This window comes from Cetorhinus maximus, chromosome 14 (assembly GCF_964194155.1).
Source record: "Cetorhinus maximus chromosome 14, sCetMax3.hap1.1, whole genome shotgun sequence".
Lineage (NCBI taxonomy): Eukaryota > Metazoa > Chordata > Chondrichthyes > Lamniformes > Cetorhinidae > Cetorhinus > Cetorhinus maximus.
Window position 1 is genome coordinate 73,246,166 of NC_135892.1, and position 16,351 is coordinate 73,262,516.

The 16,351-nt window shown below is 41.6% G+C and overlaps 1 protein-coding gene across 4 annotated transcripts in view; it reads right to left on the bottom strand.

The window, feature by feature from the left end:
- The window catches only part of esrrga (estrogen-related receptor gamma a), a 268,041-nt gene extending 252,472 nt beyond the window's left edge, over positions 1-15,569 (bottom strand). Inside the window, exon 1 of one of the 4 annotated variants that reach the window (XM_078557074.1) lies at positions 15,508-15,569. In XM_078557074.1, the coding sequence (XP_078413200.1) occupies positions 15,508-15,509 (2 nt within the window). In that variant the 5' untranslated portion in view covers positions 15,510-15,569. Of the gene's footprint in view, positions 1-13,459; positions 13,771-15,507 lie in introns of those variants that run through there. The other 3 variants (XM_078557073.1, XM_078557075.1, XM_078557077.1) reach the window with 3 other exon arrangements.
- Between the last annotated feature and the right edge of the window lie 782 nt (positions 15,570-16,351).

Here is a 16,351-nt window from a genome sequence, read left to right on the forward strand (position 1 = left end):
TGATGTGGTAGAGATTGCCTGCTACTATGAGAAACTGAATGAAAGTGTAGTTGGACCAAGAAAGACTTACATTCAGAAACTCAGTTTAACAAGCAGTTGTTTGGTAGTACGGAACTTGAACATTGCTGAAAAGAGAGACGTGTTACCGAAGCTTTTCGTCTTGCACACATCAGGACAAATGCAAGAATGCCAAATTTCAAACGATCACAACAATTTATACTAAAGGAGAAAAGGGTGCTGATTGGTTGGCAAGTCGATTCTGATTGGCTGATGCATTGCCTTGAAGAAAGCAACGGGGAAGTATTGAATCCCCAAGCTCCGGGCAATTCAAAAAAGGCACCAGGCTTGAGTATATTCCTTTTGTTTGCAGAGAACATGTCCCTGCGTATGAAGGGATGTCGCTTCTAGCAACAGTAAATGAGCCAAGTCACAAGCTTGACTGATTATCTTAAAATTAGCTGTTAGTGTAGCAGCACATCCAGGATTGTTCAGCGAGTACTGTCCAATTGTGGAATCACATCTAACAGTAGACGTTTTGTTTTGGGTTTTGGAAGAAGGGGCTGGTTGAGTACAGTGTGCTCTGCCTATTACAAACAACCAAAGCAACATGCTGTTTGATTTGATCAGCCAATCGTTAGGACGTACGGCATATTTGACATCGCACCAACACTGAAATTCATACACATGTTGCTCAATTGTGTGACAGGCAAAAGGTCTTTTTGGAAAGCATGCTGCCATCAGTCCAAAGCCAAACACTGGCAACAATTTGGCCAATCAGAGTCAACTCGCAAACCAATCAGCACCCTTTTCTTCTGTAGCATAAATTGTTGAGAGCATTTGAAATTTGGCATTCTTGCATTTATCCTGATTAATGCAAGACAGAAAGCTTTGGCAACATGTCTCTCTTTTCAGCAGTATTCAAACTCAGTTGTGTGCATCAAACCTCTACAACGAATGTGTAGGTTCCACTACATTAAAAAGGTGGAGCCTCAACAAGGTGATTTGAAAATGGCAGCTGAGATCCTACAGGAAAGTCACTTAACAATGGAATGATAGGAAACAAGCTTAAAGTTGTGGTTCCTCTTGTGGTGAGATTCCAGCCTCAGCCAGGATATCTGGACAAACACTAGGCAGAGAAAAAACACACAAGAGAGGGTAAAAAAGAAAAGGAAAGCTGGAGAGTCAAAGCTCATGAAATCTTCTAGAAGATGATTCATTCTCTGTTTAGTACCATTGACAGAAGCCAATTCACCAATACTTTTCAGGTAAAAGAGTTATATGCCATGGAGGAAACAGGGAAACAATACACTTAAGAACAAGAAGAGCAGAAAAATTATTTTAGAAATCCCTTTCAATCTGTAGAAGAAAATGTCAGCATCTTTCACTTCTGAAGTAACCATATGCACTTTCCCAATAATGTTGTACATGCTGTATTATTTCTATTAGCACAATTGGTTACTGTATAGTTCAGGTGGACTGCCTAAAATATATTGCTTTCTTTTACAGCTATAACCTGGGTGACAAGCATATAGTGTACAAAATGAAATAAGCAGGGGCGATTGCCAAAAATGTATCAGAAAAGGTCAGGGAAACTAAAACTTATCTGGAAACAACGCACAAACCCAGAGATATGCATCTTAAATCATGCTAAATTACATGCTTCATGCTGGTGACTCGGTCATGGGAAATTATTGAGCTACGTGATGTGTCATTTGTTTTTAAACACATCATGGTAAATTGCTCAAGGAAAACTCATATGTTTTCGTTTCATCTAAGTACCTTTCTAAGCTTTATATTTTTTGTTTAAATATATATGAAAAAGTGATCCACATGCCACTTTTTTGTAATTGTATTACATAAGTACACCATATAGCAATATGCAATGCACTCATTGCAGTCTGATTTGGATTACTATAAATATGTTTGCCCTTTACACTGAGCCTGCCTGAGGGATTAGCAAACCCCCAAAAGTTCAGTTGAATATTATCCGAATGTACATCTCTGCTTGAATAAAGTAGTTAAGCAGCCTGCAGTGTAGCTTGATTGCTTCTGGTCTATTGATAATTTCCCCAAACTTCTAATTCTAGGAATCTAAATCTAGTTATTAAATTCTGACACAGACTGGTTGGGCCAAATGGCCCGTTTCCATGCTGTAACTTCTATTTATTTTGATATGTACCAAATATTAGTTTCCATAGAGTCACTTCAGTTGCGCCGAATGTGGCATCACTGATATTAAAAAAGAAATTATCCGATTTATGAAATGGCATTTTTTCTTACACTATTAATTTAAAATATTGAAAATTAATTCTCACTAAATTAGCTTCCTCACATGCTCTATTTTTCTACTTAGGAAAACAAGTTTGCAAGAGGTCAATGGATGTATTCAGAATGCTTTGACTTTTTTGCAGTATCTCAGTTGCTTCTGTTTGAATGCACTCATTCCAAATATCACAGAAACCAAAGTCACAACTTGAGCACTCACTGAAAATCCAGCATAACAAGACCAGCATTGCACTGAAATCACCTTAAATAGATGTCTAGCTGAGTTGATGGCCAACCTTCCCCAGCACTACTTACTGTTTCCATTAACTTTAAACAATCCCTGTTGATTAGTTCTTTTTACTTCAGTGAAAACAGGTCTGTAAAACACTTCGATTGTACTTGCAATGTTTTACTATTCAATTTTATTCATCTCCTAGTGCCCCAAGTCCAAGATCCTTCACTGTCACTGGGTCAAAATCCTGGAACCCCCTTCCTAATAGCACTGTGAGCGTACATATACTGCATGGACTGCAGTAGTTCAAGATGGAAGCTCACCAAGGGCAATTAATGATGTCCAATAAATGCTAACTGAGCAGGCGACATCCACATCCCCTGAAAGAAAAGAAATCCAGTCTATCCTTTTTGATTGGAAAAGTAGTAAAATACTATCAGTGCCTCTCCTTACCTAACATAACAGTTAACAACTTATCCCAGCCTGGCCACTTTCCTTCCATTTGCGCAAGTGGTGGCATAGTGGTAATGTCACCAAACTAGTAACCTAGAGGCCCAGGCTAATGCTCTGGGGACCTGGGTTCATATCCCACTATGGCAACTGCTGGAATTTAAATTCAATTACTAAATCTGGAATTAAACGTTTGTCTCAGTAATGGTGAACAGGAAGCTATTGGTGATTGCTGTAAAAACCCATCTGGTTCATTCATGTCCTTTGGGGAAGGAAATGTGCTGTCCTTATCTGGTCTGGCCTATATGTGATTCCAGACTCACGGCAATGTTAAATAGCCCAAAAAGTCACTCTAGGCACCTGAAATGACAACAGCACATGCAGCACTGTTGACCCTGCAAAGTCCTTCTTTCTAATATCTGGGGGCTTGTGCCAAAAATAGGAGAACTGTCCCATAGACTAAACAAACAACAGCCTGGCTCAGTTGTACTCACCGAATCATACCTTACAGGCAATGTCCCAAGGCACCACCATCACCATCCATCTGTATCTTATGTCCCATCAACAGGACAGATCCAACAGTGGTGGTGGCACAGTGGTATACAGGATCATAGAATTGTTACAGAGCAGAAGGAGGCCATTCGGCCCATTGTGCCTGCACCTGTTCTCCAAATGAGCATTATGATTCAGTGCCATTCTCCTGCCTTTTCCATGTAACCCTGCACATTGTTTCTACTTAAATAATCATCTAATGCCCTCTTGAAGGCCTCAGTTGAACTTGCCTCCACCACCTGAACCACTCGTTGTGTGAAAAAGTTATTTCTCACCTTACATTTGCTTCTTTTGCAAATCATTTAAAATCTGTGCCTTCTCATTCCTAATCCTTTTATGAGTGGGAACAGCTTCCTCCTATCTACTTTGTCCAGCCCCCTCATGATTTTTGAACAACTCGATCAAATCTCCTCTTAGCCTTCTCCTCTCCAAGGAGAACAGTCCCAACTTCTCCAATCTATCTTCATAATTGAAGTGTCTCATCCCTGGAACCATTCTTGTAAACCTCTTCTGCATTTTCTCCAATGCGTTTGCATCTTTCCTAAAGTGTGATGCCCAGAACTGTACACAATACTCCAGCTGAGGTCTAACTAGTGTCCAATACAAGTTTAGCATAACGTCCTTGCTCTTGTACTCTATGCCCCTATTAGAAAAGACCAGGATACTATATGCTTTATTAACTGCTCTCTCCACCTGTCCTGCCACCTTTAATGGCTTATGCACATATACACCCATGTCCCACTGCTCCTGCACACCCTTTGGAGTTGTACCCATTATTTTATATTGCCTGTCCACATTCTTCCTACCAAAATGAATCACTTCATACTTCTCTGCATTGAACTTCATCTGCCACCAATCTGCCCACTCTGCCAACTTGTTTATGTCCTTTTGAAGTTTTACACTGTCCTCCTCGCAGTTTACAATGCTTCCAAGTTTTGTATCATCCGGAAACTTTGAAATTGTCCCCTGCACACCAAGATCTAAATCATTAACATATATCAGGAAAAGCAAGTGTCCCAATACCAACCCCCAGGGAACTCCACTACAAACCTTCCTCCAGTCCGAAAAATATCCATTAACCATTACTTGCCGTTTCCTATCCCTCAGCCAATTTTGTATCCACATTGCTACCGTTCCTTTTATTCCATGAGTTATAACTTCTGTCACAAGTCTGTTGTGCGGCATTGTATCAAATGCCTTTTGGAAGTCCATGTACACAACACCAACAGCAATACCCACAACAACCCTCTCTGTTACTTCTTCAAAAAACTCCATTAAGTTAGTTAAACATGATTTCCCCTTAAGAAGTCCATGCTGGCTCTTCTTAATCAACCCACATTTTTCCATGCGGCTATCAACTCTATCCTGAATAATTGTTTCTAGAAGCTTCCATGCCACCGAAGTTAAACTGACTGGTCTGTAATTGGTGGGCTTATCCTTACAACCTTTTTCAAACAAGGATGTAATGTTTGCAATTCTCCGGTCCTCTGGCACCTTCCCTGAGTCTAGGAAAGACTGAAAGATTATGGCCAGTGATCCTGCAATTTCCATTCACACGTCCTTCAATATCCCTGGATGCATCTCATCCGATCCAGGTGCCTTGTCAGCTTTGAGTACCGACAGTTTATTCAATACCTCCTACTTATCAATTTTCAACCCTTCTAGTGACAGAGTCTCCTCCTCTGTCACCGCGGCCTCGGGAGCATCTGCTCCCTTGGTAAAAGCAAGTTCAAAATATTCATTTAACACCTCAGCCATGTCCCCTGCCACCATGTGTAAATCCTCTTTTTGGTCCCTAATCAGCCCTACTCCTCCTTTTACCACCCTTTTATTATTTATTCGCCTAGAGAAGACTTTGGGATTCCACTTTATGTTGGCTGCCAGTCTTATCTCATAATCCCTCTTTGCTTCCCTTATTTGCTTCTTCACCTCCCCTCTGAACCTTCTGTATTCAGCCTCGTTTTCAATTGTATTTTCTACCTGACACTTGTCATAAGTGCACTTTTTCTTCTTTATCTTAATTTCTATCTCCTTTTCCATCCAGGGAGCTCTGGATTTGTTTGCCCTACCTTTCCCTTTTGAGGGAATATACCTCAACTATGCTCAAACCATTTCTTCAGTCGGGAGGGTGTTGCCCTGGGAGTCTTCAAAATTGACTCTAGACCCGATGAAGTCTCATAGCATCAGGTCAAACATGGGCAAGGAAAACCTCCAGCTAATTATCACCTATTGCACCCCCCACCACCCACCCTGTCAGCTGATGAGTCATTACATCTCCATGTTGAACAGTATCTTCCATAGCCATGACCTCTACCACCTAGAAGGGCAAGGGCAGCAGATGCATGGGAACACTGCCACCTGCAAGTTACTCTCCAAATCACACACCATCCTGACTTGGAACTATATCACCATTCCTTCACTGTCACTGGGTCAAAATCCTGGAACTCCCTTTCTAACAGCACTGTGGGTGTACCTAAAGCACATAGGCTGCACTGGTCCAAGAAGGCAGCTCACCACCACCTTCTCAAGGGCAATTAGTGATGAGCAATAAATGCTGGCCTCAGCAGCGATGGCCACACCCCATGAATGAATTAAAAAAACTTGGAAGAAGCACTGAGGGTGGCAAGGGTACAGAATGTGCTGTGGGTGGGGGCTTTCAGTGTCCCTCACCAAGAATGACTCGGTAGCACCACTACTGACCGAGCTGGCCGAGTCCTAAAGGACAAAGCTGTTAGACTGGGTCTGCGGCAGGTGGTGAGGGAACCAACAAGAAGAAAAAACCTACTTGACATCATCTTCACCAATCTACCTATTGCAGATGCATCTGTCCATGACAGTATCGGTAGGAGTGACCTTCCTTATGGAGGCAAAGGTGTTGTGTGGCACTATAATCTTGCTAAATGGGATAGATTTCAAACAGATCTAGCAACTCAAAACTGGGCATCCATGAGGCGCTGTACTCAACCACAATCTATAACCTCATGGCCCGGCATATTCCCTCACTCTACCATTACCATCAAGCTGGGGGATCAACCCTGGTTCAACGAAGAGTGCAGGAGGACATTCCAGGAGCAACACCAGGCATACCTAAAAAAAATGAAGGTGATGAGGGTGTCAACATGGGGAAGCTACAATGCATGACAAACAGCATAAGCAACAAGCGATAAACAAAGCAAATTGATCCCACAGCCAACAGATTAGACCTAAGTTCTGCAGTCCTGCCACATCCAGTTGTGAATGGTGGTGGACAGCTAAACAACTCACTGGAGGAGGAAGCTCCACAAATATCACCATCCTCAATGGTGAGGGATTCCAGAACAACAGTACAAAAGACAAGACTGAAGCATCGGCAACCATCTTCAGCCAGAAGTGCTGAGTGGGTGATTCATCTCGACCTCCTCCTGACATCCCCAGCATCGCAGATGCCAGTCTTCTGTCAATTCAATTCACTCCCTGTGATATCAAGAAGTGGCTGGAGGCACTGGATACTGCGAAGGCTAGGGACCCTAACAACATTCCAGCAAGAGTACTGAAGACTTGTGCTGCAGAAATAGCTGTGCCCTTAACCAGTACAGCTACAACACTGGCATGTACCCGACAATGTAGAAAACTCTCCAGGTATGTCCTGTACACATAAAGCAGGACAAATCCAACCCAGCTAATTACCACCCCATCAGTCTACTCCTGATCATCAGCAAAGTGATGGAAGGTGTCATCAATAGTGATATCAAGCGGCACTTTCTCAGCAATAACCTGCTCACTGACACTCAGTTTGGGTTTCGCCAGGGCCATTCAGCTGACCTCATTACAGCCTTGTAATATGGACAAAAGAGCTGAATTCAAGAGGTGAGGTGAGAATGACTGCCCTTTACATCAAGGCAGCATTTGACCAAGTGTGGCATCAAGGAGCCTTAGCAAAATTGGAGTCAATGGGAATCAGGGGGAAAGCTCTCCACTGGTAGGAGTCATACCTTGCACAAAGGAAGATAGTGTGGCTCTTGGAGGTCAGTCATCTCTGTCCCAGGACATCACTGCAAGAGTTGCTCAGGGTAGTGCCCCAGGCCCAAACCATCTTCAGCTGCTTCATCAATGACCTTCCTTCCATCGTAAAGCCATAAGTGGGGATATTCACGAATGATTGCGTAATGTTCAGCACCATTCGCGACTTTTTAGATACGGAAGCAATCGCGTCCGTATGCAGCAAGGCCTGAATAACATCCAGGCTTGGGCTAATAAGTGACAAATAATGTTCGTGTCACACAAGTGCCAGGCAATGACCATCTCCAACAAGACAGAATCTATCCATCTCCCCTTGACATCAGTGGTATTCCCATCACTGAATTCCCCTACTATCAATATGCTGGGGGTTACCATTGACCAGAAACTGAACTGGACCAGCCATATAATTACTGTGGCTATGACAGCAAGTCAGAGGCTGGGAATTCTGTGGCAAATAACTCACCTCCTGACTCCCCAAAGCCTGTCACCATCTACATGGCACGAGGCAGAGGTATGATGGAATACTCTCCACTTGCCTGGGTGACTGCAGCTTCAACAACTCAAGGAGCTTGACACCACCCAGGACAAAGCAACCCACTTAATTGGCATCCCATCCATCAATTTAAACATTCACTCCCACCACCACCAATGCACAGTGGGAGTAGAGTGTACCACTTACAAGAGGCACTGCAGCAACTCACCAAGGTTCCTTCAACAGCACCTTGCAAACCCACAACCTCTAACAACTAGAAGGACAAGGGCAGTAAATGCATGGGGACACCACCACCTCTGAGTTCCCCTTCATGTCACACACTATCCTAATTTGGAATTATATCGCCATTCCTTCACTGTTGCTTGGTCAAAATCCTGGAACTCCCTTCCTAATAGCATTGTGGGTATCCCTACAAGACATGGATGGCAGTGTTTCAAGCACGCAGCTCCCTACCACCTTCTCAGTGGCAATTAAAGATGGGCAATAAATGCTGGCCTAGCCACCAATGCGCACATCCTGTGAAAGGATAAATGAAAGGAAAATTCCCGGCTGATCCAACAAACACATAAAACTCGCTATCTAGGCAGAGTCTATGTATCATCATCATTCTGAATTGGAATTCAACATTAGTCTCTTGTGAGGGATTGTTGTACTGCAGAGCAGCAGAACAGGTTCAGTGATTATTGAAATAGGCACTATTTCAAAACATTCACCACATACGTAACCAATGTGCACAACACTAGTCTGCATCAGTGAAGTTTCGGGAATATTAATGCACCAATAAACCAAACTGCATTCAAACAAATTTATTCAAAAAAGTCCACTGACATTTCTAACATTAGTATAAAGATTTTGCACAATCCTTGCTATTTTAAAGGGCAAAATGGTGGCACTACTCGACACTGCCATTGACGGCAGGACCCATTACAGATGATTGGGTATGACAAGAGGTTAAGAACGGCATCCTTTCACTCCTGGGCATGAAGTTAAAACTAGTCCAAATAGGTGAGATATGTGACCTGCTTAACAACTCATGGAAGCCCCAAGTGAACTGGATTTGAATTGTCGCAAACATGAGTCAGACATAAAACTATCCATAATGTGTCACTAAACTGTCAGCCCCACTCAAAGCCCATAAGAATATTTGATATGAGAAATGGAGATGTTAAGTTTGCCCAAAAGAACACATTCTTCTGAAGCTAAAATAAAGGCACATTTATAGGATATGCCATTCCACGCACAAATTTGATATAATTTGATATAAGAGTAACTAAGGTCATAACTGACATTGCCTGCTATAAGCCGGCTTCTCTCTATCAGTCGTGATAAAGCCCTGATGCTGGAGTCATTTCTAAGTTAGTCAATTCCACTTTCTACTGAAAAGGCAGGTAGAAACAGCCTTTTGTGGGAAAACACAGGTGAGGACACAAGAACTAGAATAAAAAATAATACAGCATTACTTTATTGGACCTGGACTAAGCTTGTTCTTCTTCAGGGAGGGATGGAGAGGTGCTATGGAACTATTCTTCTCATGGTATAACCTAGGAATCCAGCATCACAGAGTGGGTCACTTGATGGTATGCCATAACATGTTCTTACAACAGCTTTCAGATTTGATGACATTTGACAAAAGCTTCACATCCACAAAAATAAGCAAAGTTGTCCTGTAGAGCTAAACACGAAGAAACATTTCAGAAACCATCCTGTAAAAACTGTAACCAGGAATAACAGAAGGTGAGCCAGCAGCCAATATAACTATTCATTTGTTTCCTTGAGGCTGCAGATAAAAGCCTATCTAGATCTTTATTATCTGAAAACTGGATATAGTTATCATTCAAGCTAAGTCCTACAAAGTCGGAAAGAGTTGCTCGCAAAGCATAACTTAGAATCAGCCATTTTAATTGCTAGATTGCGCTGTAATGTAGAGTGTAACAACTGCAGTACGATGTTTGTGACGCAAAATTTTCCAGTAAAACAAAATGCAATAACAATAAAATTATATCATGACAACAAAAATGCTACACAGACCATCTTCTCCAGATAAAAATACTTGGCAAAATACTTTTCATGAAGATTGAAGCTTTTTTTTTTAGTATCTATTTGTTTCTTGGTGTGCATGTCAATTGCAGGTTTTTCTCTAAAATTATGTTCTGTGGATTGAAAGACGCCAAGCATCAAACCGATAAAAAGCATATAATTCAATTCCAAACCATAACCCCCAAAAGAGTAACCAGAGCATTTGGTAAAGTCACAGAATGTGATCCTTAAAAACAATGCACTGACCCCAGTTTGTAGCCTTACATTTAATCATAAACCTAAAATTTAACTAGAGCATCTAACCATAAAACCTAAAATAACAATTCAAACCCTTAAAATCTAACCTGAGTTACAACTCAATTACTCCAAAGAGCCCGAGGCAAACATGTTCAGTCTAATGAAGTCAAGATTTCCCAGCTGCTAGGGTGGAGTGGAGGGGGAGAAAAATTAGAAATGCATTACCTGATATGTGAATGCAAAACACATACCTGAAATGGGTGCAATTTGTAAGCAATTTTATTTTTCCAAATAAAACAGTATTCCTCAGAAACCCATCTTGGTTACAAACTACCTTCATTTGCAGATGAAATTGCTTCACCTGGCAAGCATCAGCATCGCCTCCAAGTAAGCAAGGTGTCCTCTAACCTTCAAGAGATAATGCACGCTGTTGTCTAAACTTCATGTCAAAGCCATCTAACCCAGTAGCTAAACTAAGGAACATCAAATGAGTTTGCATATTCTATCATTCCTTACTTATATTTTGTTTAAAATGTCTTACAACACCTTTAACAAAAAAGCCATGAAATTTATCCTGTACTTAAATCATATCTTGCACACCTTACAATGTCATGATATCATGCGCTCAATGGTAGTACTAATGAAGAGCAGTGCTGTCAATATTCAAGCAAGAAGTCTTAGAAGAAACATCTAGAAATCAGATAATTGAGAAATTAAGGAATTGATGAGTTTGCATTTTAATCTGCTACATAGTCACCTTACATAAAACTGACAGCTAGCAGTACCACACTTACAATACTTGAATTTTCGAAACACCCATTTACGCTTTGAATGACCTGTTGTGTGATTTATTTGGGGGATCAGAAATGATGCAAGAATCACTGTGACAGGTCACTTGTGTTTTATAATTCTAGGGATATTGGTTTTGAATTTGCACAAAACATCCAACGTGTTAGTTAGTGTTACCATAAATACTTCAAACATTATTTTACACCCAACAAATGTTTGACTGTTCTGTGTGTCTTTTTCCATTGAAAGGTTCACAAAAAATTGAATTCAATAGTTTTTGTTTTAAGCCCATGGAAGCTATGGTTACCATTTCACATTCCCTAGTTAAACCGTGTGCAGTTTTTGGACCCTACGCAAGAATTTCTCAGAAAGCACAACGGATCTACCAACCTGCGTTGCCAAGGAGAGGGCATTTGATCAGCTGACTGCAGACATTGTACGTTATTAATTGCAGGCCAAGCTTAAGATGTGTACTGAGATTTGTTTGCCAGTATTTTAACCCTCCATTTAGACGCTATTCTACACATAGCATATTGGAAAGACGCATGTTCTTAGGTGAAACCAAGTAGATGCTTCACTAATAAGTTAAAGCAATGAGATGAACATTAAACACACCATGGTAACATTACCAACTACATTTCAGTGAAACAGGTAGGTAGAATGTATACATAGTCTAATGCATGTGAATTGTCATATTATTCCCATAAATACGAAAAGCACAAAAACACAAAAGTAATGACAAAACGATTGAAACAAATAACACTGCAGCAACCTGACAACACTATTAACTCCTATTTCGATAGACAAAATGATCCAGAGCTGTGTTGTTACAAGCTAGTACAGCAAGAAGAAATATATACATGACTGAAAGACTATTCTGTTTATTTGAAGTGTTCTGCCGTGAAACTTACCAGTGCTGGATTCTCTCAGTGACGCAATTATCAGCGAGAGAGCTGGCGATACCTTTGAATGAAAGAGCGACTAAGCTAACCCTAACCAAAAGGAAAAAAATCTTGCAACTTGCTTCTAGACTTTTAAACAGCTATATACCACAGAGGACGCATATATGAGGCGCGAAAATGAGAAAACGACGGAACTCAAAGGCGAAGCAGGATCTTGGTTTTAAATAGGGAAGAAGTACTACCAGCAGCACAACGTGGGTAAACCAGAGTCCTTGATTTGCAGGATCTGACTGTCAGGGCCTCTGCGTCACTATGAACACTAAAAAGCCATGATATCAAATTTCAAGAGTGTCACTACGAGGGGTTTAAGTGGAGGGCGAGTTCAACAACTTGCATGTGATTGTACCATATCAAGAAACTGTTTCAACATAAACACGAAACCAGCCCCTATTTGAAGTGTGTGTTTTTAACTTATAGTTTTCTAATTGCATCATGCAGAGATGGCGGGCCTGCACAGCTTTCAGGTCCACGTACCCCAGATTTGTGTTCTTCAAAGGTGTGTTAATGCATAATAAAACAATCTGGCAATGGCATGCATCGCAGTGCGATTATTGCAGTAATTCATTCAGTCTGGGTTAAATCTAGAATCTTATACATTTACACTGCATTAGGAGCTTGCATTGTGTACTGTTTGCTACAACGTCCTGGGAAGCACTGGGCCTCCAGTATAACATGAACGTATTCTCCTCACTGACAACTTGGAAATCTGCACTGGTTGGATGATAGATCTTGCTACAGCTTACAAGTTACACATTGCCGGTTTAGGGCCGTCTCTTTAACCTGCACTGTTTAGTTTCTCCGGCTGCCGCCGCTTTATTGCCACTAAATGTCTCGGAATACAGTAAGATATCGTGTTGTTTCTCGCCGAGATACTGCGGCACGCCGGCCCAGCATTCAATGTGACTTTCTCCCTCTCACACAGACTCTCTCGCTCTCACACACACACATACACTTGTTTTTTTTTCTCCCCAGTACACATCTCCCTAACACACACGCATATAACCGACTCCCTCTCTCTCTCACACACACACAAACTGTATATGGTCAGGAACTAGCTATCTCTAGCACGTAACGTGCTTCCTACCACCAACCCCATGTGGTCACAACAAAACTGAACCAAGCCAGCGAAAAAAAAATGCAACTGACGCGCCACGATCTCCAGGCCTACAGTGGATCAGCTGTCAAAACTATCATCTATTTTCAGGACAAGACCTGCAAATGATCATTATACATCATCGTCCTCCTCTTGTGGCAGCCGCCGAGGCTGCTTTAGGAAAGAATGGCAGGAACTTTAGAACCTGCGGCTGCTGCACAGTTGCAACCTTCTGCAAGGGTAACCTCAGCTCAACATCAGCCGCTTCACAGGCGCTTTAATAAATCGCAAGCAGAGACTGTCAGAAAAAGCTGCACGTTTTAGCAAATGTGTGATTGATTTACGATTACCTTGGACAACCTCCCTATCAGATCGAGAGCTGGTGCCGGGGTTTATTTGGTAGTTTAAAGTAAATGGAAGCCGGCTACTTTCGCTTTAATGTCCACGGGGTTCGGAAACGCTGCAACCCTCTTTACAACACACACGCCTCCCTTTCCTGGGAGCCTGTGATTCTCTAAAGTCTAGGGGGTGACGGCAGAAGCGGCCGCTCCTGGTTTCCCGGCAAACCGGAGGGAATCGGGGCCAGCGGGGTCAAGATCTCGGCGTTCATTCAGCGCCTGTCTCATTTCAAGCCGGCATGTTGAGCTTTCTGCTTGCAGGAGCCGTGCTGTAAGAGCGGCCATGTGATCGGCACACACCCGCTCGGCAATGCGCCCGTCCGTACTCAGCGTGACCCAGAGCGTCATTCCCCCTGCTTATTTTATCAATGACAAGTTGCAACAGACGGGACGAAATTCACAATCTCACGGCACTGGCGGTGCTCCAGACTGATAACAAATGTGCACTTGAAGCGATTTCGGCCTTTTTTTAAAAAAAAAATATAGAAGTGGTGCGGCGTTTAATATTTCAATTTATTTTTAGGTTAAAGAACCAAAAAAAAAACTCACCTACATAAAAGGTTGACAGAGTTCTCACTTCATCTAGCATCTAATGTCCAGGTACAGTCCGAGACTGGTAGCTTCAGATCGACAGTTTTGCGAAGGCATATCCCGATCTTGCGATAGAGAGTATGTGTGTGTGTGTGTGTGTTTAAATCGGGGATGCCATTGCGTTAACAATGATAAATGCTGGGTATCAGAAAGCTGATCTTAGGAAGAAAGTGATGTTATCAAAATGATCTTAGAAGGGCGTCAATCCGTCATGCGTTATTTAGCAGAATTATCACTCTTATCAGTGGCTATCCGTGATGGTGGGGTTTATTTTACTTGCATGTTCATGTTTATTTTGTATTAACTAGGACCCGCGCGTCAGAAATAATGGCAATCTCCTATCAAAGTACCCTAAGGGAAGAGATGATTGTTCCGCACGTTGACAGCCGTGTAATCACTGAAGTCACGACTAAGACTAAAGTTTGAACGCATTAGCTATTGTTTGCGTGGTCTGGCAGGAATAGGTTGTGTCATCGCTTTACGATCTTAGAGTAGTTTTCAAACCATTTACCGCTCCAACTTTCCGGGATAAAAATGATAGCTAAGGGGGAAAAAAGCTATTCATCTTTAAAGAACAGTCATATATTTGATGGCGACCATTAATTACTCGCCTTTAACTTGTCGCGCAGATCTAACCTACATACTCGCTCTGCATTACTTCGAACTTTAAAAATAATCGCCTGACTCGATTTAGATTTTTTTTGAAACTGTTTGCGATATGAAACGGGCGATAAAACACGTGAATTGAATTAAATTCTCCAGTCAAGCAGAGGTCGCTGATTATGTTGAAACAGCAAGAAACGCCGTATTCAATGTTCGATAGGAACTGAGCATAAGTTGTATTTCTGCACTTGATTTAGTACATCGAAATCAGCTTTAGCAGAAAACCCCGGATTTATTTGTAACGCAGCAATCTGTAATCCACTATCCGCGGATACATCACTGTGGGGTTGTGGTGGCGACAAAATATTTAATTTATAAAACTGCAAATCCCCATCTCATTCTGTTTGGTTGTAAATTTAATCTGAAGGGTGGCTTCTCTCGCAATGCATACAACAGTGCCTTCAGTGACGAGGAATTTAAAAAATCGAATATTGAGTAATTCCACTGCAATCTCACATAACAACAACCTTCATCATATCCTATCTAGAGAGCACTGCGGATACTACAGAGACATTTAACATGCATTCCATCTATAAAAGATGCATTATCGTGCTTTCTTCAAGTGAAAAATTGCTCGATGACACATTTATCAAAATAGCAAAACGCAGGAATAGATTCGCTATATTTTGAGCTTTCAGGCACATCTACAAAAAATGCAAGTAAATAGCTGTACCATATCCATATTGTGAAAGGCATATGGAACAATATGATATTTGGTGTCCAAATATAATTATTTAGGTACTCACATGGTTCGTGGTTGCAGTAAGATTGAGTTAATCACAGCTTGGGACCTTCCTCCTGGACTCAGCAATAGCAAATGGCCAAATAGCTGCACTCAACCTGACCACTTAACAACTTCAGAACAGACAGAGAGGGGGAGATCAGTATTACCATCCCATGTTCTGTAGCCTATAAATAGCCAACTTTTTGATTGATACAAGGAACAAATGAGAGAAGAATGCGTAATTTTGCGCATGAGCCCCCCTTCAAGTAGATGAGAGGGAAACAGAAACAGAATGTGCGAAGATAGATAGGAATGAGTGTGTGTGTGTGTGTGTAGGGTGGGGGGGGGAGGGGGGTAAAGAGAGAGACAGAGAAAGCCCCAGGCAGATCCACGCAGCAAACCTGTAGGGTGAAGGATTTGCTATTTATCTCAGAGCGCCAGCCTGATACACCTGAGGAGAGAGTATCCCCAACTGTAATGATAGGAAAATTGGCAGAAATCTGTGCATGTTTTCAGCATTTAAAACTTACGGTAGGAACGTGCACATTGCTATATTTTGATTTGTTAGAGAGAGAAAAACAAACATTCATCTCCCATTTTGGGATAGGTGTTGTTATCAAGAGAAAAATTAATCTGATTTCGGTGCATTTTCTCTGCTTTTTTTCCCCGCAAGATTAAGGCTTAAAATCAATTGCCTATTCTTGTATTGCAATTCTGCAGTCTTTTTATTTAAATAGTTTGTATCTGTGTTACCCATAATACTAATTATTTTTACTTTGAAATAAACGTAGTTTGCCTTCTTGGTGTTTTGCGGATTAGTTTGACTCATTCTTTTTTCTGTACAAATTGCGAAAACTGTTTAGATG